Source organism: Ascaphus truei, chromosome 17 (assembly GCF_040206685.1).
Source record: "Ascaphus truei isolate aAscTru1 chromosome 17, aAscTru1.hap1, whole genome shotgun sequence".
Taxonomy (NCBI): domain Eukaryota; kingdom Metazoa; phylum Chordata; class Amphibia; order Anura; family Ascaphidae; genus Ascaphus; species Ascaphus truei.
The window spans coordinates 33,904,700-33,926,589 of NC_134499.1; the positions used below are offsets into that span (position 1 = coordinate 33,904,700).

Sequence of the window (21,890 nt, forward strand, 5' to 3'; positions counted from 1 at the left end):
GAGATTGCCCACATGAAGCTATTAAAGTAAAAAAATAAATTAAAAAAAAAAAAAAAAAAAAGACTGAACTGCAGCTTTAATCCAGATCGTGCAGAGTAAAGGAGTACTTCAGTATTAGGTAACACCTTTTTTATTTGCACTAACAACTGATATTATAAGACAATCATTCACGAGTTCTCTCTCTTCCGCAGGTCAGGCAACAATCTAAATTTTGCTTGACCTGAGAAAGAGAGAACTCTCGAAAGCTTGTTTCATTACAACAATTGTGAATCCAAATACATAATGTAACACCTAATACTGAAGTACTCACTCATTTTTTGGGGAATGTTAACTTAGGTGGCAAAAAAAACAAACAAAGGTGCATAGCCTTGTAGTTCCAAAGTGAGATGTAACATTACCCTGAGTACTTTGGCAAAAGATGTTTGCAGAATTTTGCAATACATTTGAGAAGATGAACAAGCCCATGGTGTTCCCCCCTCCCCGGCCTTAAATAAAACCAGCGCTTTGCAGATTGTGTCCTTTTTTACGACTAGTATGGTGGTCTTTCAAAAGCAGGAATAAATGTGATGGCACGTCACGCTACTTTAACCATTTGAGTGCCCATACGGGTCGCAGAATTGCCTGCTGGCACTCGCAAGCAGGTGACTGCTCCGTCCCCTATGACAGAACGGCAGGGGAGGAATTCCCCTGAACGTAATGATGTCGCTACTATATCATAAGGCCCCTGGAGTGCTGGACCCCATAACGTAGCAGCTACGTCTAAAGGGTTAAAAAAAAATTTTTTTTTAAATAACCACAATTCCAAACTTACGCTTTACTTACAGCATCTACAAATCCAGAGCGCTTCGTGTGAATGACAACTTTGAGTGGAAACAAAATTAAAAGATAAAAAATATATATATAGCTTTTTTTGTGATGTACGTGCCGGTACGGTGTACCATCACCTTTTGCTCTTACCGTCTCCTCCTGCTCCTCATCTCTGGCGGCATCTTCTTGTCACAACGCATTGCCGTAACAACGCAACAGACGAGGAGCAGGAGAAGGAGAAAGTTAAGAGGTCGGGTACCGGCACCGTTAACTTAAATTAAAAAAAATAAAACACTGTACAGGAAAACCATGCAAACATAGGAAAAAATAAAAAATAGATTAAACAATTCAGCTTGTGATATAAAAAAGGAAAACGGCCCAAAACAGGACTACTTATCTATACGTGTTTGTGCAGAATCCCCATGGACATATATACTTTCCCAGCTGGCTGATCTCGTGCAGAGGTTTTGGTTACTTCTTAACATGAACACCCTCATATAACATATCCACTTACCTTGCATGTCAACGATCGAGTGCACGGCTTCTTGGTTTCTACATCGACAACACCACAGTGTATATCAGGATCAAACTCTCGATCTGTAGAATGTGTTTAAACAACAAATCAGTGAATACTGGAGGCAAAAAGTGACACTGTCATTTAGAAACAGTATCAAATTACTATAGATTACCGACAAGCCTTTCCAATATACAGTACTTGTACTATAAGTAGGAATCTATTCGGTAATAAAACAGGTTACTGTCTTTACATTGAATGTATGGGAAACTATAGCTACACTACAGTTAGGGAGCGGTTTTATGGTCATGTGTATCAGGACTTGGTTATCAAATAGTGACCCTAAGGCCCGTTCTATAGTGCCGGGCGCGCGGAATTTTATTGGCTGACGTCAGTCAGCCTTTCTATAATGGCGTCGCGCGTGCGCACGGCAAGGAGAGTAGAACCGGCCGATAGGGGGGAAGAAGAAAAAAAGAAAGAAATAGCGCCACTACTGCCGCTGAAAAGGTAAGTATATAAGTGTGTATGTATTGTGTGTGCGTGTATGTATATGTACAACATAATTTTTTTAATATTTCAGGATTTATTTTAAAAACAAACACACACACACACACACACACACACACACACACACACACACACACACACACACACAACAGCCCTAATGGGCGATTTCTACATACGCTACAATTAGGTAGCACCGATGGGAAAGCACGCATTACACCCCTGACCTTTAACCTGCTATACAGACCAAAGATTCTGAATGTCTCTCTGCAATATCATCCTGGATGGCCCTCCACCGACTGAAACTTAACATGGCAAAAACAGAGCTCCTCATACTTCTTCCCATACCTGGTCCTACTACCTCCTTTCACATTACTGTTGGAAGTACTATCATTCACCCAGTAGCCCAGGCACGCTGCCTAGGGGTCACACTCGACTCCTCTCTCACATTCAAAATGTATCTAAAACCGTCGCTTTTTCCTCTGCAATATTACAAAGATACGCCCTTTCCTCTGCTGCTCGACTGCTAAAACTCTGATTCAAGCCCTCATTCTCTCCCGTCTCAATTACTGTAACCTCCTGCTGTCCGGCCTTCCTGCCTCTCACCTGTCTCCCCTACAATCTATCCTAAACTCTGCTGCCAGAATCACTCTACTCTTTCCTAAATCTGTCTCAGCATCTCCCCTCATGAAATCCCTTTCCTGGCTTCCTATCAAATCCCGCATCTCACACTCAATTCTCCTCCTCACTTTTAAAACTTTACACTCTTCTGCCCCTCCTTACATCTCAGCCTTAATTTCTCGCTATGCACCATCCCGACTCTTGCGTTCCACTCGAGGATGTCTTCTCTCTACCCCATTTGTATCTAAAGCCCTCTCCCACCTAAAACCTCTCTCACAGACTGCCCTTATCTCAGGGCATCCCTCTCTTGGGATTCTGACAATTCGTGGATTCCCCTCCTGGAATGCAAATAAAAATACCACTAGTGGTACATTTGCATGACTAACACAGATCTGTCGTTCCCCATCATCGCTTAGCAAACAGTGCTTCCACTGCAGCCAGGGATTCTGGGTAATGACATGCAAAGGAGCACAGTGAGTCACTCTTTACTACTTATCCATTTTAACATGGACCCCTATAAGCTTAAGCTTACCGTATAGCACAGCCTGGAATTCCTCCTGGAAAGCCAACACTCACTTACAATTCGGAGTATGGAGTCCATGCCACCCTCTCAGAATTGTGAAAATACTCCCCAACAAAGGCAGAATCGTAGAAGAGGTCAATAGCCTATATACGTAAATAAAATATAAATACCTGACAATCTCTTGTGTAAAAATTTCCTGTTTGTATCGTCAGTTTTCTTTTCCAAAAATGGAGGCGTCGAGAGAATACCTTTACCATTTGGTATCTGTCCAGGGGAAGGCAAGGGTGGCTTTGGTATTGAGGGACAATTAAGGCCAGTCTTTATTGAGGAACTCACAGTAGAAGAACAGGTTGAACCAGCAGCGGATTTGAATAACACCCCATCTATCTTTGGATTTGAATGCATCTTTTCCACTTTAACAGATGGTATCATTCTGGCGATGAGAGAAAGAGGCCGGTTATTTAATAACAGCGGCAATAATGATTTTATCACAAGAAACACATCCAAATCAGGATAGACAATTACATCACTACTTATTGCAGTAAATGGTACAACAGCTACAAATCTCGGTTCTTGAGAATTTCAAACTACTATGAACACATTATCCCTTGAAATATAAATATGCATATTAATCAGCAAAAACCTACATTTCCTATGAGAATTACTTTATACCCTCAGAATGCAAAAATATACATGCCGAGTTTAGGAGAAGGGAAAAAATCTCACTGTACTGTAGGCAGCAGAAAATGGCTTGTTTAAAGTGTTAATTACTCAGAAATAAATTAGGCAAGGCCATTTGTTTTCTCTCCTTGCAAACACAATCTGAAATGCCAAGCCAACCATTTGATCACGGAGCTTCGGTTGTAGGGCAATGAGTTTTAGTTGGCGCCCGATCTCTTCTCTCTTGAGGTTAATCAGCTAGAAGTGCCTCATCTAAGCCACAGGGCACGGTTTACATGTCTAACAGCCAAGTGAAGCCATCACATGTGCAATTTTCACTGCAGTTCTACAGGAACTACAGGAGGTTAATTAATAAAACGGCTCAGTTTTATTGTAGTGTCATATTAGCAAAGCTGCAAAGAAGAAATTCACATGCAACGCCCCCAAAGCCAAAAATAAATATGCTGCATCATAAAGCTATTCAGATCCAACAGCTTATAATCTTTAGAAGAGGAGGCCCCAAACTATTAGAGTTCTTTGATATTTACTTCTGCGTGTCCCACGCTTGTTTTTGAGACCTTTGACTTAAATGTTTCATGTGAATACTCCGTTTTGGGACATTAAATCAGATGTTAAATTGCAGTAAGTGGTGGCAATATAAATATAGTATTATATATGTGTGTAATATATATATACACAAACATGAACACACAACCCATGTGCCCCACACCAGCTCCCAGCACTAGACCCGTGGCCAAGTTAATGTCTAATAGATGGCTACATCAGATGTGAGTAAAATGAAAGGCTAGTATTTAAAAAACAAAAACACTTCACTGGGACTCAAAGTGGTGTCCTTTATCAGAGCGTACTCTGCAATCTTGCACTTAGGGGCAATTCTATATTGAAGTGTCCGTTTGGGCTGTTTGCGGACAAAAATCTCCCTGGCCTTCAATGGGGATTTCCATCTGAAAATAGCCCCTCCGGAGTTCATAGTGTAACATGCTACCAGCCCACGGCACAGAGCAGCGGTCTTCATCTCAGAAACATATCTACATCTTCTTTGTTTGAGAATCAAGAAACAAATGATATGAAATGAACACAAACGGCTTTATATGGCAAAGTTAATTTTCAGGCAGAGATCCTGAACATGAACTGCAGATGTAAACCAGGCCGGCACCGTGCCAACCGGAATCCCAGCAAGATCCCACTTTGGCCCAGATCCATCCAGCACCGGTGCGCGTTAACTTGAATGGGAGTTCATGCTGGATCGGCTGCACTAACCCCCTGTGGCCCTCGATGAATCTGCCTCTTTGAATCCTACAACTAAGGGCATTGTAGAGTGTATGGTTCAAGGTGACTACGTCACCACAGAGAGCATCACCAACTCACTAATTTGTACCATTTTATAGTGTCCGTGCCAAAAGTAAGACATTGGATTAGCAATATTCAAATATTTGACACCAATTTCTACATTAGACACAGTTTAAACCAGTTCTATGACGGAGAAACATAATGACAAGGAACATAATTGAATCACAAGTGTGACATGGGTCCAACAATGGACCGAAACGTTGATCCTTTTATGCAATAAATTGATATTTTTCCTATGTTACAAGACCCCAGTAGTGCCCACACTTTTGTGATTCATGTTTGATACAGATCCTGTTGTGCACCCGTGGCAACGTATACAGGCATACCCCGCATTAACGTACGCAATGGGACCGGAGCATGTATGTAAAGCGAAAATGTACTTAAAGTGAAGCACTACCTTTTCCCCACTTATTGATGCATGTTCTGTACTGCAATCGTCATATACGTGCATAACTGATATAAATAATGCATGTGTAACAAGCTCTATAGTCTCCCCGCTTGCGTAAAGCTTTGGTACAGGTAGGGAGCCGGTATTGCTGTTCAGAACGTGCTGACATGCGCATGCGTGAGCTGCCGTTTGCCTATTGGGCGATATGTCCTTACTCGCGAGTGTACTTAAAGTGAGTGTCCTTAAACTGGGGTATGCCTGTACTGCAGTACCGTGACAGACGGTGACAGTACCGTGACAGACGGTGACAGTACCGTGACAGACGGTGACAGTACCGTGATTTCTCCTACCAAAGGACATTATAAAAAACATCATCATTTATACACACCATTATTTCTACACCAAATAACTCCTCCCGTATCCCTTATATTGCTCCATACTGTAGCGCCGACGAGTATTCTAAAACAAATCTGGGGCAATAACCAACAAGACCCAAGTACATGCTGGGTACATGCTGCAACATTTCAGTGACATTTCTGCAGACAGACTTATGGCCCATCGGATTAACAGCAGGGGACCCTGGCAGTCCCATTCAAACTGAATGGGACTGCCAGGGACCCCTGCCGTGTTAATCCGATGGGCCATTAGTCTCTGCAGAAATGTCACTGAAATGTTTGCAGCATGTACCTGGGTCTTGTTGGTGATAGCCCCAGATTTTCCAAGGCAGGTTTAAGGCACGTTTTAGAATACTCGTCGGCGCACCTGTACATCCAATTACCAAATTGCATGCTCTTCAAAATGGAGCACAAGCAGTTTGGCACGAACAAACGTATCAACGAATAACTTCTGCACGTTAACACCAAGAGGATTTGGATTCTGGAGCAGAGCGCTTGCTATCCTCATTAAAGAGTCCATTGCCAGTGGAAAACCGTGCCGGTTACTCCGGTGAGGCTTACATTTTATCGTGGGGGTTTTTACTGTGCTGCATGGGGTGCATCGACCTGTAGTTTCCGCTTGTCTGCAGCTTCTCTTTGGGAGATTTCATCAGCTTGGAGTTGGACGAGGCACTGTTTCCGCCAGACGTGCGCGTACTGCTCCCGCTCGCTTTGCTCTTGGAAGGCAGGGAGGAGAAGATGGAGTAGGCCGAGGAGGATGGAGGTGTGGGGGGAGGTTTGCTGGAGGAACCGTGTCTTCTTTCTAGAATATGAACAAAACACGTCAAGTTAGGAAACGGTGCCCCTCGGGTAACAACCAGAAAAATAAACAGACGGGAGAAAATAAATCATTATATTCTTTAAAACAGATAGGGAAATCGTCCATTCATTGAAAGCTTTTTGCTACATTTTGTAAGGACTACGAGATGCACAGCCATACTTACAGACCATTTATTTATTATTGTTTACATAGTGCCAAGAGAATCACCCGCACTGTACACAACGTTTACACGTATAATGACTGCTCAGCACAGAAGAGTTTCAATTCTATTTTAGGGCACAAGAGGATAAAAGACTTCCCTAAGCTAATTGCGTATCAGGTTTTTGTTATTTAAAGCCCGTGTTTTTATCACTAGGCCCGCCCTCCTCTGTCAAGATGATGTTCTCTCGCCCTGCCAAGCTCAGTCATCTGCGGTGTGTGGCGTCAAAGCCTGTGTGTAACACACACACACACACACACACACACACACACACACACACACACACACACACACACACACACACACACTGCTTAAAATAATTATTTAACACTTTAATGCAGCAATCCCCACCAGAAATATGAAGATTTAGCTCATATAATGTTAGTATTTTGCCCCGAGCATAACCTGCTAATTAAAAAATATCAAATTGAATTTTTTTTAAAAAAAGGGGGTTAAAACCATGATTTTCTTAAACTCTAGCTCAGGGGCGGTCAACTCCAGTCCTCAAGGGTCACCAACAGGTCAGATGTTCAGTATATCCCTGCTTCAGCACAAGTGGTGCAGTTGAAGACATCCACCTGTGCTGAAGAAGGGATATCCTGAAAACCTGACCTGTTGGTGACCCTTGAGTACTGGAGTTGGCCGCTCCTGATCTAGCTTCCGATAACCGAATCGATTGTAATAAGCTCGGGAGAGAGGTTCATTTTAACCTCCCAGGCACTTATTAGTTTGCTTAGATCTCCTGGAATGAAGCATCAGATTTGCAAAGGGCTGGAGGAGATCCCTTAAAAGTAACAGAATTAAATGGAGAGAAAAAAAAATGTTATCAGTTCGAACAGCTGCGTTAAGGGCCGGACTCATTACACTGCAATGCTGCCGATCGTGGCGCGATGACAGGAAAACTGACACAGACTTGAATGGCAGATTTCCTGTGATTGGCACTATCGGCGCTGACTGAACAAGGTCCATTGCGTTTCAATCACTGCCCCTTTCCCAGATGTGAGAGGGGCAAACCCGTGAGAGGGGCAAAACCGCTGCTAAAATATTAAACAAACAAGTCGATGAGGAAAACACTAGACACTTATAAAAATATCCTCTTTATATAGCGGATAACACAACGTTCATCTGCATTTAATACATCCCTTAATGTCCATCCCATGGTGTAATAAAGACGGCTAATTCACTGGATACACCGTTACGCAAAACACCAACAGATATTGATGTTGCAGGGAGCGGAGGGGAGGGAAGGGGGGGGGGGCGCTGCATACATATTTAACATGTTTAAACGCATGAAACAGCGATCCCTTGTAGTGAGCCCTGTGAAAACACACTTATTCTGCCCCTTTCACTTCCATTCAATAAAACATTCTATTCAGCCATGACATTACTCCTGCTGCATATCGCTCTCAATAGAAATATTAAATGACGTTGGAATAAAAGGTTACACCTCCTGGCAGGACGTGGGCAGGGTATTACTAAATGTCTTTTTATAGCAATGACAAGAATCCCTTCCTAGCTGTGCTATCGGGCTATTTAAAGCCTGTTAGTTCAGTGATGCTTTTTTAATACGGTTAAGAGTTCATCTATAAACCATGACAGGTCCAAAGTGAGGTCATCACATTGCAATAAAACGTTAAACCTCTTCAATGCCACGCATTAATTAGCACACGGTTACACACAGTTATGTTTTTTAAGACACACACACACTGAAAAATATCACTGACATTCACCTGTCCAGGTCAAAAGTCACCCCCTTAATTTTCACAATGCGCCCCCCCTTTATACCCACAGACCCCCCTTTCATTCCCACACAGAACCCCCTATATGCCCCCCAAGACCCCCCCACCCTCCATACCCACACAGAGTCTCCTTTTCTCATGATCACACGATTTAAAGGCGCAGAACTGCAGGCTGTTTGGGGGCAGCGTGCCAGTCATCCGCCTTTGTCGGCGAGCGACAGCCTGCAGTTTCGCGATTCTATGATGCGGTGCGGCGTCCAATCAAGAGGAGGCGGCTTCTTCACACTCGTCCCGGGGTAGATTTTTACAGCCTTGTACACACACACACCCGGGGGCGGGGGAAGAAGCGTGAGAATGTTGCCATTTCCTTTTTCAAGCTTAAAAAAAAAAAATAGAATAGAGCGAGTACAGTTGGCAAACTATCACAGAAAATATTCAGCAAAAAGAATAAGAGGAAATTACACAAACTGCCAAACAGATATTGTGAACTTTCATCACCGTGTGGTTCAGAAAAGGCGGCCCGATGCTAAGCCTTTGAGTACAGAACACATGGGCTTATTAACTATACAAGAAATACTTCCCTTATTTTAATTAGGAGATCATGCCTAGGGGAGGTTACAAATCAGTGAATCACATGTTTAAAAAGTGCCCGCTAATATAATCGTACATCAATAGTTCACCGATTTGGCGGTGAAGCAGGTAAAGATGGCATCCCATTTTCTGAAGCCAGGTTTCTTGTTTTTTTACACACGATTGTTAAATCCACCAATAGTTTTCTAATTTGCAGAACTATTTTATCCTTCGGGGTTTCCTTTAAATGGATGCGGACGTGCCTTTGTAAAAGCTAAAATCACTGCAACTTTATAAATGCCACCACATTCTCCCTGTGCTGATCGGCATCCAACGTCTGTACTGTGTACAGTGCCGTATACTTTGTGATATTTGTATTGCGACGCCTCGCTTAACATTTTCAACGCTTTTAAACACATTTTAAAAGCAGCAATACTAGATGCCCCCTCCCTTCTTATTTTTATATGTAAAGCCTGTGACAATGTATAATTCTACATTCTTACCTAAGCTGGCAAGCGTTTGGTGCTCCTGCTATAAAATCTGTCAAAATTCTAACTGTGTGCCTTACATAATGGCCGCCTTTCAGTTTCAATCAATCCTTCAGTCAGTGTAACTCAGCAGCTACAAGCTATCCTTATATTACTAAAGTAACATTATCTATTGCTACAGTTTGCAGCTCAAACTGCTGGGAACATTGGCAACAAATGATCACAAACAGGAAAGTGCTGCAAAGATCTTGCACTGCTGGGGAGGTGGGCTAAATCCTGCTAAAGAAATCAAAGGATGCTTTAAAACTCATAAAAAATGGCATTAAAAGTTGAATAAAAATTATAATTTAAAAAAAAAAAAAAAAACCTCACTATTATCTAATATTACAGAACCGATTATTTTTTTTTTTTAAACTCCATAAGATTTCACATGTTTTGCGGCTTTAAATTGTAAAAACAATTGTTAGACTGGCAAGTAAGGTCAACCCAGATGCTCTGAAGTTTACAATAGAAAATATAGCATTCGACTTCTAAAATAAGTAGTTAAAGTCTCCCCGCACCGCAACACATTCTCACTGCTTACACACAAGTGGCAAATCAGCGAGACTATACATTTTACAGCTATTTCTGTGAACACACGTCCGTTCCCTTATATAAACAAGTGTCTTTTCAGAAAGGAGGCATTGTGTGAAGACAAAGGACACAGATTTGTGTTTGAAACACAGCAGCCATCACAAAACTAGTTCATTATTAGTTCCAGCATTCACATCAACATAGATATCAGAATACGTGTGCAAAGGAACCGCAGTGCAACAAAAAACTATATAGCGGGTCACACTAGACTTTAAGGCTTCTTTAGTTTGTTATATTCATTAAACACAAGTAGGGAAAATACATATTGGTGCATCGCAATAAATGCAGCGATGTTCCACGGCTGCAAGGTGTCATTACAGGCCGGCAATTTAAGACAAATCCTAGATGATGTGATCAGTGTTACAGCTACTTGACAGGAACCTGGGAATACTCAGCACTGCTATGCAGTGCGACGTGTACATTTTCCGAAATCTGTGCAATTAGAACAAAAATATTTTGTTACAGGGGCTTGTAATACAATGCACTTAGCCTATGGATATTCTGTACCTCATACACTAAATAGCCACGCGTGACATGAAATCCTGGGGGGTTATTAATTATGCACCAAGTTTATGTTCATTTAATACTTCCGTCTATGCAGATGCATAGCCAGACTAAATATGTCTAACGAGAAAAACAAACAAAACCTGAATTAAAACAAATAGCTATGGGTTGATAAGCGAACCCCTTCTAGGCACCTTCAGCATTGAATGGGTTAAATGTGCATGCGCTATTAAATCACACGTGTAAAACAACTGAAAGATCCCAAAGCACTTTGGCCTCCGTTGTACGTTAGTGATTATTAGTGTAAACAAGTGTGCTCCTTTGCCCAATGCTTCCGAACACAAACAGGCCCCCTACCCAGTCTTATATCCCCAGCGGTTACTGCGCGAGTTAATAGCAAACCAACTCCCATCTGCTTTTGAACTTTGGCCAAGCCACTCGAAACGACATTTCAGAACGGCTCATGTCGCCCGCCTGCGTGCGCTTAATCCCTCTCGTTTGCCAGATTATCCACTTTGATCAACTCTGCTCTGGACGTACGACTTTCACACCGTTAAAAGGCCACTTAAAGGAAAGAAATAATATACATATCTAGATTTACATCATAAAGAGGGAGGGGGGGGGAGAAATATAGACATCCCTTTTTTTCCCCTGGGGGGTTTCTCTTCTATTCCAGCTCTGTGTTGTGTTAGTTCAGAGCCGTACCCACCTTCTGCAAACTCCATGCAGGGACTGGGCTCACAGCCAATTCCAGCCTGTGCAAAACGCTCGCGTTACACAAAAAGCACCCCCCCCCCCCCCGAGCCACTCAGCCCTGTGCTACAAAGCCTTCCTACTAACTCCCATTCACATCCTTTAGTCGTGCTTCATTGCGCACTGGTGCTCCTGACAAATAAGACCTTGCATCACGGTTTGGGGTCTGTCCACCCACTCCCGGCAGGCTCCGTGTTTGGGCTTATGTAACATTTGCTACGATTGTAAAGTGCAAAAAAAAATCGAGTCACGCAGGTCCTGGCAGATTAAAAACAAAATGAAATGAAACGAAAACAAGGGGGGTGTGGTTTCATTTTTATCTAATACAGTCACAAGTGGAGCCGCGGTCCTCTCCGAGGCAGCTGCCAGTCTGCGCGTGTGTGTGTCGTATGGGGGGGGGGGGGGATAGGGACACGGTTTATTATTATTTACCTCGACCTGTAGGGGTTCTTCAGTGCTAATAAATGGGGGAAGAGAGAGTATGAAAGAGAAAGTTGTGCTACTTTATAACAACATTTCTACAGTAAAAAGAAGGGGGGGGGGGTTAACTATCTCATGTCATTTAATACCAGCCAGTTTAAACGCTTCAGACATACGGTCTAGTTTTACAGTTAGATGGTTGAAAATTAAATTTGTCACAGACACAACGGGCAACACTAAAAATGGCATGAATCCTACAATAATTGAAAATTAGCCGAGTACAGAAACAAACAATTATTATTGTATCACTGGAAGTGAAAAAGTCTTGCGCGCAGTATTTCGTTTTGGTCCCCAACCAGTTTTAAGGACTTCTCCAGGGATAAGATTTCTACCTCGGTTAATAAATAACAATAACAGAATTCCTTGTGGCCATAAACATAAGAAGCTGTAAATCGCCAAGAATAAAATGTTACAATTATTACATTTCTGGTAAAAAAAAAAAAAACAAGTATAGTTTATATTATAATTCTTGCGTGAAGGCAAGTCAGAAAAATTAAAGTATTCATTCATAAAGAATATATCATGTGAAATGGACTAATTTTAATTACATTTTGTTAAATCTTTAAAGTTTCTCGGGCAAGCAGATGCTGTGGGAGGCTTATTATAAGCGCATTATCTGTTCTGTGAGAAGACTGTTGGCGGAACCTCCTCGTACGCTGGCAAAGTGTTATTATTGGTGTGTACGGCAGAAACATTTACCGCAGCACAGTGGGAGGGAAGACACGAATATTGTATGACAAAAGAATACATATATGTTAAGACCAAGTGAGACAACAGGAACGAGGTTCCTACCAAGCAGAGTCACCCCCCCCCCCCTCTCTTCTCTAAGAAACTCCCCCCCCCCACTCCCTTCCTCAGGGTGGGCAATACTCAAAGCAAAATCATTATGTACATCAGCGGAGCTCAACTCCAGCCTTCAAGCCCCTCCCAACAGGTCAGGTTCTCGGGATATCCCAGCTTCAGCACAGGTGGCTCAATCAGACAGCTCAGTCTTGGACAATGCCTCTGATTGAGACACATGTGCTGATGCTGGGATATCCTGAAAACCTGACCCGTTGGGGGGAGTGGGGGGTTTGAGGAGTGGAGTGAAGCACCCCGTGATGTAGATCAGACTGCTGCTTTACATTTCTGCCTACTGGTTATCCGCAACTTAAAGGGCGTCTACAGATCTAGTATACAGCGCCACACACAGAGACGATAACGCTTAGGGGAGAAGCGGGGCATGTACACTATTACTTATTCGAATAACACGCGCTGGCGTTCAGACCTCTGCATGTAAAAGGTTTCCCTGCTGCTCCGTATCCTCCCGAGATCCCCGGGGAAAACATGAACAGAAAAACAGCAAGAAAGGAGCGCAGCGAGGAGACGCGCAAGCATAAAAATAATCTTTATATGAAAAGTAGTAATAAAAGACTCGCATCTAGAATGACGTGTACGGGCGAGGGGAACACGTCCTCATGCACTGGGAGGCAGAGTTGGTAAAGATCCGGGAATAAAGATGGTTTGTTACTGGGGGTCTCCCACCGCCAGCGACACATTGTGACGTTGTACTGCTGGCACCCACATTCGTATGTTCCTTTCGGAGCTGGGCCTTTGGGGCGGCAGACGCGTGGAAGGCTCCCCCCAGTTACAAGCATCTTCGGTACTGGATCTTAACCAATTCTGCCTCCCAGAGCATGAGGATGTGTTCCCCTCGCCCATACACGTCATCCTAGATGCGAGTCTTTAATCAGTACTTTTCATATAAAAGATTCTTTTTATAATTATATGTCTCCTCGTTGCGCTCATTGTTTTTTTTTTTACTATTTATTCTGAACATATTGCCACAGACGCAGACTTCATTGCTCCCGCTGGTAACGCAGAAGATCACAGATTTCCATGGGATTTAATAATGGAGGTGACCAAATGACGGATATTCCTACCATAACGCAACAGCAGAAAATATAACCGTGATTCAATCCTATGTTAACAAATAATAGTTTGTTAATAAATAAATAAATCAGAGCATAGATTGACGATCTAAAGAGTAAACCCATTGCACACACGCATGGCCGTACAATATACCCCTACATAAATAAACGGATACCTAAATATTTACACATTTTACGCATTTCTCACCCGTGGAAACATGGCAGTCGCCCCGCCCCTCCCCCTTGACCCCCCTTCACCTGGACCTATGAAACCCATTTTTGTCAGATACAGGCATTGTAATCACTTTCCATAAGTGAACGCACAAAAGAAACCAAAGTGTCAGTTGATCATTTTCATCATGGTACAGTATAGATCATTTAAAGCTTGGAAAATACCCCAAAGCCTTTGGTCGTCATGGAAACATCACACCTTAGAGAAATAATTCACAAACGAACACTTACCCGTGTCTGAATTTTCTAAATAAAGGGTCTGTTTGACCTTATATCCATGGAACTTTACAATTTCGATATGATAAAGTTGGAAGCCGACCGCTATAGTCCGTGTGGTAACTGACAAAAAGCTACTGACCAGTTGTCCTGAAGAGACCAGCAGTGGTCCAACAGTCTGAGGCAACAGCCAAGACGCAAGTCAAGCCCTGTCAACACCAGCACTTAGTTGTAACCATACTGGCTAACCCACTGACCAGAGAAAGTTGCCATGTTTCCATCAAGGAAGAGAAAGGGGAGCGAGAATACTGTGTGTGTGTGTATGTGTGTTTTACTACGAAGCAGCAGGAAATTCAATACATAAGGCCCCGCTCACACAGCACACTACAAGACGTGCGCGCGCGTTCGTCACAGATGCCTGGCGGCCAATTAGAAAATTTCCAGAGCAGCAAAGTTGCTGCAACCCAACATAACACAGCATAACACAGCATAATACAGCATAACACAACACAACACGACGCTAACTATTTCTTCAAAAGGGGCCAGATCAGAAAACATTTAGAAGGGCCACTGCCTCAAGATCTAAAAATGATTATATTTCAACATTTTTCAGGCCTTTATAACATCTGTACCAAATATATTGACGTTGGCGTAACTTACAAGAGAGTTTCAATGGTGAAAATGGCTCCTGTTCATTTTATACGAGTTGTTTAGGCCACATCACGTTGTCTAGTTTTCAAATTCTTCATTTTCTTAATCTCTATAGTCGGAGGTAACCTTTAGACTGCAATGGACTCTGGGTGAACTCCATTTTAACCTCCCGGACACTTAATAATTCAAACACTTACATCTCCTGAATGAAGTATCGGATTTAAAAAAATAAAAACAGGTTCGGAAAGAGCAAAATGTGATCTCTTTAACAAACGCAACCTATTTAAGGAAGAATCTGGCATCGTTCTTTCGGGGCCCCTAAACACAGTAATATGCTTCTCTATAGCAAGATGGGCATCTCCAGTCCTCAAGAGCCACCAACAGGTCAGGTTTTAAGGATATCCTGCTTCAGTACAGGTGACTCAATCAGTGGCTCGGTTGAGCCACCTGTGCTGAAGCAGGGATATCCTGAAAACCTGACCTGTTGGTGGCCCTTGAGGACTGGAGTTGGCCAACTCAGCTCAATAGGATTAGAGCTCCATTCAAATAATGGGGGTTCCCAAACGTGGAAAAGCTGCTTCACTGCCTGCTGAATAGCAGCTGAATGAGTCAATGAACTACATACACACAACCCATTAAACATGTCCCCTACCATTAGTTCACTCTGATCCTAGGAAGGCTGCACATTTAAATAAAAGGCTACGGCTTTCAAGTAGATCTTCTCTCGCCAGCTCTGTTTCACGTACACACAGCAGATATACTTTCTTGTCTACCCATTGTCCAATCACAAACATTGTCAGGGCTGTCCTGAGCGTTACGCGCGTCTGTTTAGACAGCTGACAATGTTTGCAGAACACACACACACACCCACACAGCACTCCCCCTGCTGCTCACTCGTAAAAGCACAACTTCCAGAGAGCGAGCCGTAAGTGCTATGGGGAGCGGCCTCCAACAATGCACATGCTGCTACACTATAGAGATACTCAGACAGAACAATGATCCCAACACACAGAGCCTTCCAGGCATGACATGATCGTCATGTGAAGTGCCCTACTATTGTACTACATAGTAGGTAGTTATAAAGGTGCACGCATGTCGATGTGGCTGTAGATCAGTGGTGGGCAACTCCAGTTCTCAACGGCTACCAACAGGTCAGGTTTTCAGGATAGCCCTTCAGCACAGGTGGCTCAATCTGTGTCTCTCAATGACTGAGCCACTGTTTCACCTGTGCTGAAGGGACATCCTGGGAACCTGCCCAGTTGTGGCCCTTGAGGACTGGAGTTGACCACCCCTGGTGTTGTGTGCCCTTCAGATCAATGTGTCTTGAGGTACACCACGTAATGGGGAAACATACAGCACTAATTATTTAAAATAGGTCTTTCAGCTGCTACAGAGGTAAATATAAAGTAGATTGAGCGACCTGTGCTGAAGCCTGGATATTCTAAAAACCTTACCAGTTGGTGGCCCTTGAGGACTGGAGTTTCCCACCCCTGCTGTAGACCATGTACATTTCTAAGGGTTGTCCCCATCGTGAAAACCCTTTCACTCTGGAAGAGGCCTGTAACAGTGCTACACCGGTCACCCAACTGTCCACCCCAATGCCCTTCAACCCCCACCCCCCTCAGATAACAATGCTATAGGGAGGGACTCTTTAGTTTATTATTTCCGAGGTATAAAGCAGGGGCACGTAATGCACACAATTACATGTGGTGCAATGTGCTGCAGATATCGAATGCTTGAATTATATTATGCCTACAAAGGTCATTAAAAGCACAGTGGCGAGAAAGAGTTTGTGAACCCCCTAGGATTTTCAAATATTTCAAACCTAAAATGTTATTAGATTAGGTCCAAATATTTGATAAAGACAACCTGATCAAATTACACAAAAGTTGATAATTTTCCAAACATTTATTTATCCACAAATGATTGAACATTCAATATCCATGTGTGAAAAAGTATGGAAGATTCAGTACCTAGTGGTGCCCCCTTGAGCAGCAACGACTTCAACTTTCCTTTAACTGCTGGTCAGTCTCCCTCATCGGGTTTGCAGGAACTTTGTCCTATTCCTTCTTACAAAACTGCGTCAACTCCGTGACATTTGGGGGCTTCATTGCATGTTCAGCTCGCGTCAATTCCTGCCGCAACATTTCAATGGGGTTTAGGTCCGGACTTTGACTAGGCCATTTTAAAATGTGGAATTTCTTCTTCTGCAGCCATTCTTTTGTAGATCTGTGTGTATGTTTAGGATCACTGTCTTGCTACATGACCCACTTGCGGTTCAGCTTCATCTAATATCCTACTGCAGCAGTGCGCAAACTGGGGGGCGAGACCTCCAGGGCTACGATCAAAAAACAAATCTCTGGAGGACCTCAGAAAAGCCGTTATTGATGCTCATCAGTCTAGAAAGGGTTACAAAACAATTTCTAAGGCTTTGGGGCACCACCAACCCACTGTCAGATAGTCTACAAATAGAGAAAGTTCAAGATCAGAGTCACTCTACCCAGAAGTGGTCGTCCAACCAAAATCGCTCTCAGAACAAACCGGCAAATCGTCCAGGAAGTCACAAAGAACCTCAGAGTAACATCCAAGCATCTGCAGGCCACTCTCGCCTTGGCTAATGTGAGTGTTCATGATTAAACTATCAGAAAAAGACTGAACATGAATGGTGTTCATGGAAGGATAGCCAGGAGGAAACCACTGCCCTCTAAACATTTCTGCCCGTCTGATGTTCGCCAAGGAGCACATAGATGATCCACAAGACTTCTGGAACAATATTCTCTGGACAGATGAGTCAAAGGTAGAACTTTTTGGCCTCAATGAGAAACGTTATGTTTGGCGAAAACCAAACACTGCATTCAAACAGAAGAAACTCATACCAACCGTCAAGCATAGTGGTGGGAGTGTGATGGTTTGGGTCTATTTTGCTGCCTCAGGACTTCGATGGCTTGCCATAATCGACACAAGCATGAATTCTGCATTGTATCAGAAGATTCTAGAGGAGAATGTCAGGCCATCCGTCCGTGAGCTGAAGCGAAAATGGGTCATGCAGCAAGACAATGATCCTAAACATACAACCAGATCTATAAAAGAATGGCTGCAGAAGAAGAAATTCCGCATTTTAGAATGGACTAGTCAAAGTCCAGACTTAAACCCCATCAAAATGTTCTGGCAGGGCCTGAAGTGAGCGGTCCATGCAAGGGAGCCCTCAAATGTCACCAAGTTGAAACAGTTCTGTAAGGAGGAATGGGCCAAAATTCCTCAAACCCAATGTGAGAGACTGACCAGCAGTTACAGGAAACGCGCAGTTGAAGTCATTGCTGCTCAAGGGGGCGCCACCAGGTACTAAATTCTAAAGGGTCACATACTTTTTCACACATGGATATTGAATGTCAATCATTTGTGGATAAATAAATGTTGAAAAAGTATCATGTTTGTGTGTCATTTGTTTGATCAGATTATCTTTATCTATTATCAGGACTTAGATTAAGATAGTTACATAGTTGCATAGTAGATGAGGTTGAAAAAAGACATACGTCCATCAAGTTCAACCTATGCTAAATTTAGACAACAGATACTTTATCCTATATCGATACTTACTTATTGATCCAGAGGAAGGCAAACAAAAAAACTCCAGTGTCATATCATCCAATGATATCTCATAAGGGGAAAAATAAATTCCTTCCTGACTCCAAGAATTGGCAATCGGATTATTCCCTGGATCAACATCCTTCCCATGTTTACTTATTTGGTATATCCCTTTATAAAAAGATGTCCAACCTTGTTTTGAACAAATCTATTGCATCTGCCATCACAGTCTCCATGGGTAATGAATTCCACATTTTAACTGCCTTTACTGTAAAGAACCCTTTCCTTTGTTGCTGGTGAAATCTCCTTTCCTCCAACCTTAAGGGATGTCCCGAGCCCCTTGTACTTCCCTTGGGGTGAATAGTTCTTTTGAAAGCTCCCTGTACTGTCCCCGAATATATTTGTATATTGTTATCATATCCCCTCTTAGACGCCTCTTTCTAATGTAAATAAATCTAAGTTAGCTAGCCTCTCCTCATAAGTTAGATTGTCCATCCCCTTTATCAATTTGGTGGCTCTTCTCTGCACTCTTTTTCTAGTTCCATAATGTCTTTTCTAAGGAGTGGTGCCCAAAATTGTACTCCATATTCAAGGTGTGGTCTTACTAATGCTTTGTAAGGGGCATAATTATGTTTACTTCCCTTCCATCCATTGCCCGTTTAATGCAAGATAAGATCTTGTTTGCCTTTGCCGTTACTGCATGACTTTGGGCACTATTGCTAAGCCTGTTGTCTACCAGCACTCCTAAATCCTTCTCCATCAAGGATTCCCCCAATTTATCCCCATTTAATTTATAAGTCGCCTGTTTATTCTTGCTTCCCAAATGCATAACCATACATTTATCTGTATTAAAACTCATCTGCCATTTACCTGTCCAAGTTTCCAGTCTCTCCAAGTCTTTCTGGAGAGAAATTAAATCCTGCTCTGATTTTACTACCTTACACAATTTAGTATCATCAGCAAAGATGGAGACTTTGCTCTCGATGCCAACCTAAAGCTCATTAATAAACATGTTAAAAAGAAGGGGTCCCAGTACTGATCCCTGAGGTACTCCACTCACGACCTTAACCCAACCTGAAAAAGTTCCATTTATGACAACCCTCTGTTGTCTATCCTTCAACCAGTTTTCAATCCAGGTGCAAATATTTTTACTGAGTCCAATTTGCTTTAATTTTGTACACCAACCTCGTGTGGAACCGTATCAAAAGCCTTTGCCAAATCTAAGTAGACCACATCAACTGCACTACCCTGGTATAAATTCCTACTTACCTCCTCAAAGAAACAAATTAGGTTAGTTTGGCATGATCTATCCTTGATAAATCCATGCTGACTATTACTAATAATTTTGTTTTCCATGAGGTATTCCTGAATATTATCCAGTATTAAACCTTCTAGTAGTTTCACCACTATTGAAGTCAGGCTTACAGGTCTGTAATTCCCCGGTTGTGATCTAGCTCCCTTTTTAAATATAGGCACCACATCTGCTTTACGCCAATTTTGTGGAAATGGAGTCATGGAATATTAAATGTAATGGTTTGGCTATTACAGAACTTATCTCCTTGAGAACTCTTGGATATATGCCATCGGGGCCAGGTGCCTTGTTTACTTTAATTTTTTAGGCTGCCTATAAACTTCTTCCTCAGTCAACCAATTGTTCATTAATATGGAGGTTGTGGCTTCTTCCTGCGGCACTACTATTGAACTTGATTCTTTCCTGATAAACACAGAGGCAAAGAATTTGTTTAATACCTCTGCTTTTGCCTTATCTCCAATAATCTGCATGCCCATCTCACACTAAAGGGTCCTATATTTGATTTTCTTAATTTTTTGTTATTACGATACTTAAAGAACTTTTTAAGGGTTGATCTACCTTTCTATTGCAATCCATTTTTAATTATCCATTTTTGCTCATTTGCTAATTAAGTTCTAAAAACATTTTAGGTTTCACATATGTGAAAATCATAAGGGGTTCACAAACCTCTCGCCACTGTGTGTGTGTATAATATATATTTTTATTGTGTTTACTAATTTTCTTCTATCTTTAGGATTGGTCCGTTCAAAGGACATTAGTTTTCTACAGAATATGTGAAATAAATAAAGTCAGCTTGGACATTGTATTTATTCCAGGAGTGGCTACAGTATGTGAGACCTTTACTGCGGCATGTCCCAGAATGCTTCTCACACTGCACTTCACGCCCTACAGCAGTGAACACGATGACTTACAATCAATACAACACTGCATTACAGATCTGCACGTGCATTGGCTGTACTGTAAAAGGGTTAATTCCAGAGATTATTGGGAAAACTGATAGTGCATGCTACTTCCGCAAAGAGTGTTTTCATTTGAGGCTGCGGGTGCCAAGAGCTTTATAGATCATTAAAAAGGATAAACAAAAATTGCGAATCTTAATCCCGATTTAACTGCACCCTCGGTTATTAAGTAATAGTTAGGCACTTACCGTAATGTGATTGAAATGCCTGTGGCTTTATGACCTGATTACAGTGGTTGCACATAACAAGATAGAAATCATCATAGGCTGGGCAGAGACCAAATATTGGCATATCTGAAAGAGAAACAGAACACGGCCTGTAAGTTCGAGAAGGACAAACCTACTTCAGATTTAGTTCAACATACTTACTTCAAATACCCATTATTTTCCATTGTACAAAAGAAAGGGGTTTCTTTTGTTTTAAATATGGAACAATGTTCTCTGGACAGACGAGTCAAAAGGTAGAACTTTTTGCCCTTAAAATTTCATACAAAAGCTAATAAGGCCCGATCCACAAAACGGTGCTAAGCTTCAGCGCGCCTTTACTCTAAGGCCGTGCCTATAGTGCCGGCGTTGGCGACACGGCGGGTGACGTCACCCGTCGCCATCGGCGAAAGTTATGTTTCGCCGGGCGGCGGGGTCGCAGGATTCCAGCAATTTGATTTGTTCAAGGGCCGTCACGTGTCGCGACGGCCCTTGAAAATCAAATTTTGCCGGCTTCAGGTTTTCGTCACGGCGACGTCGCGTGCACTATAAGCGTATGCAGTGGCGGCAATGTATTTGTTTTCGGGCGACGTCGCCGGCACTGTAAGCGCGGCCTTATCCACATGAATGGCAGCTGAGGCAGGCGAACGTGTCGCACCCTTTTGTGGCTCTGGACCCAAGTGAGCTCAAAATGTTCCATTATCCTTTACTTTAAATACGCAGACTGCTAGATGCTGGAAAATGTTCACTTGTTATATTTCTTTTTCAAACAAATAAAATCATTTTAAATACATAACCTTAGTTAATAATCAACATCACATTTATCGTGTCTATGTTGGTCCGACATTTGCCCA

The 21,890-nt window shown here is 42.5% G+C and overlaps 1 protein-coding gene across 10 annotated transcripts in view; it reads right to left on the reverse strand.

Moving 5' to 3' along the window:
- Positions 1–21,890, reverse strand: part of ATXN7 (ataxin 7) — an 89,795-nt gene that overhangs the window by 20,625 nt on the left and 47,280 nt on the right. For 8 of the 10 annotated variants that reach the window (XR_012788624.1, XM_075574728.1, XM_075574726.1 and 5 more), the window contains 4 exons: positions 21,022–21,126; positions 6,345–6,585; positions 3,140–3,402; positions 1,322–1,404 (listed from right to left, as the gene is read on the reverse strand). Coding sequence is in view for 9 of the 10 variants with exons in the window: in XM_075574728.1 (XP_075430843.1) it covers positions 1,322–1,404; positions 3,140–3,402; positions 6,345–6,585; positions 21,022–21,126 (692 nt within the window). In the remaining variant the exon portion in view is untranslated. Of the gene's footprint in view, positions 1–1,321; positions 1,405–3,139; positions 3,403–6,344; positions 6,586–11,445; positions 11,552–11,635; positions 11,658–21,021; positions 21,127–21,890 lie in introns of those variants that run through there. The other 2 variants (XM_075574731.1, XM_075574732.1) reach the window with 2 other exon arrangements.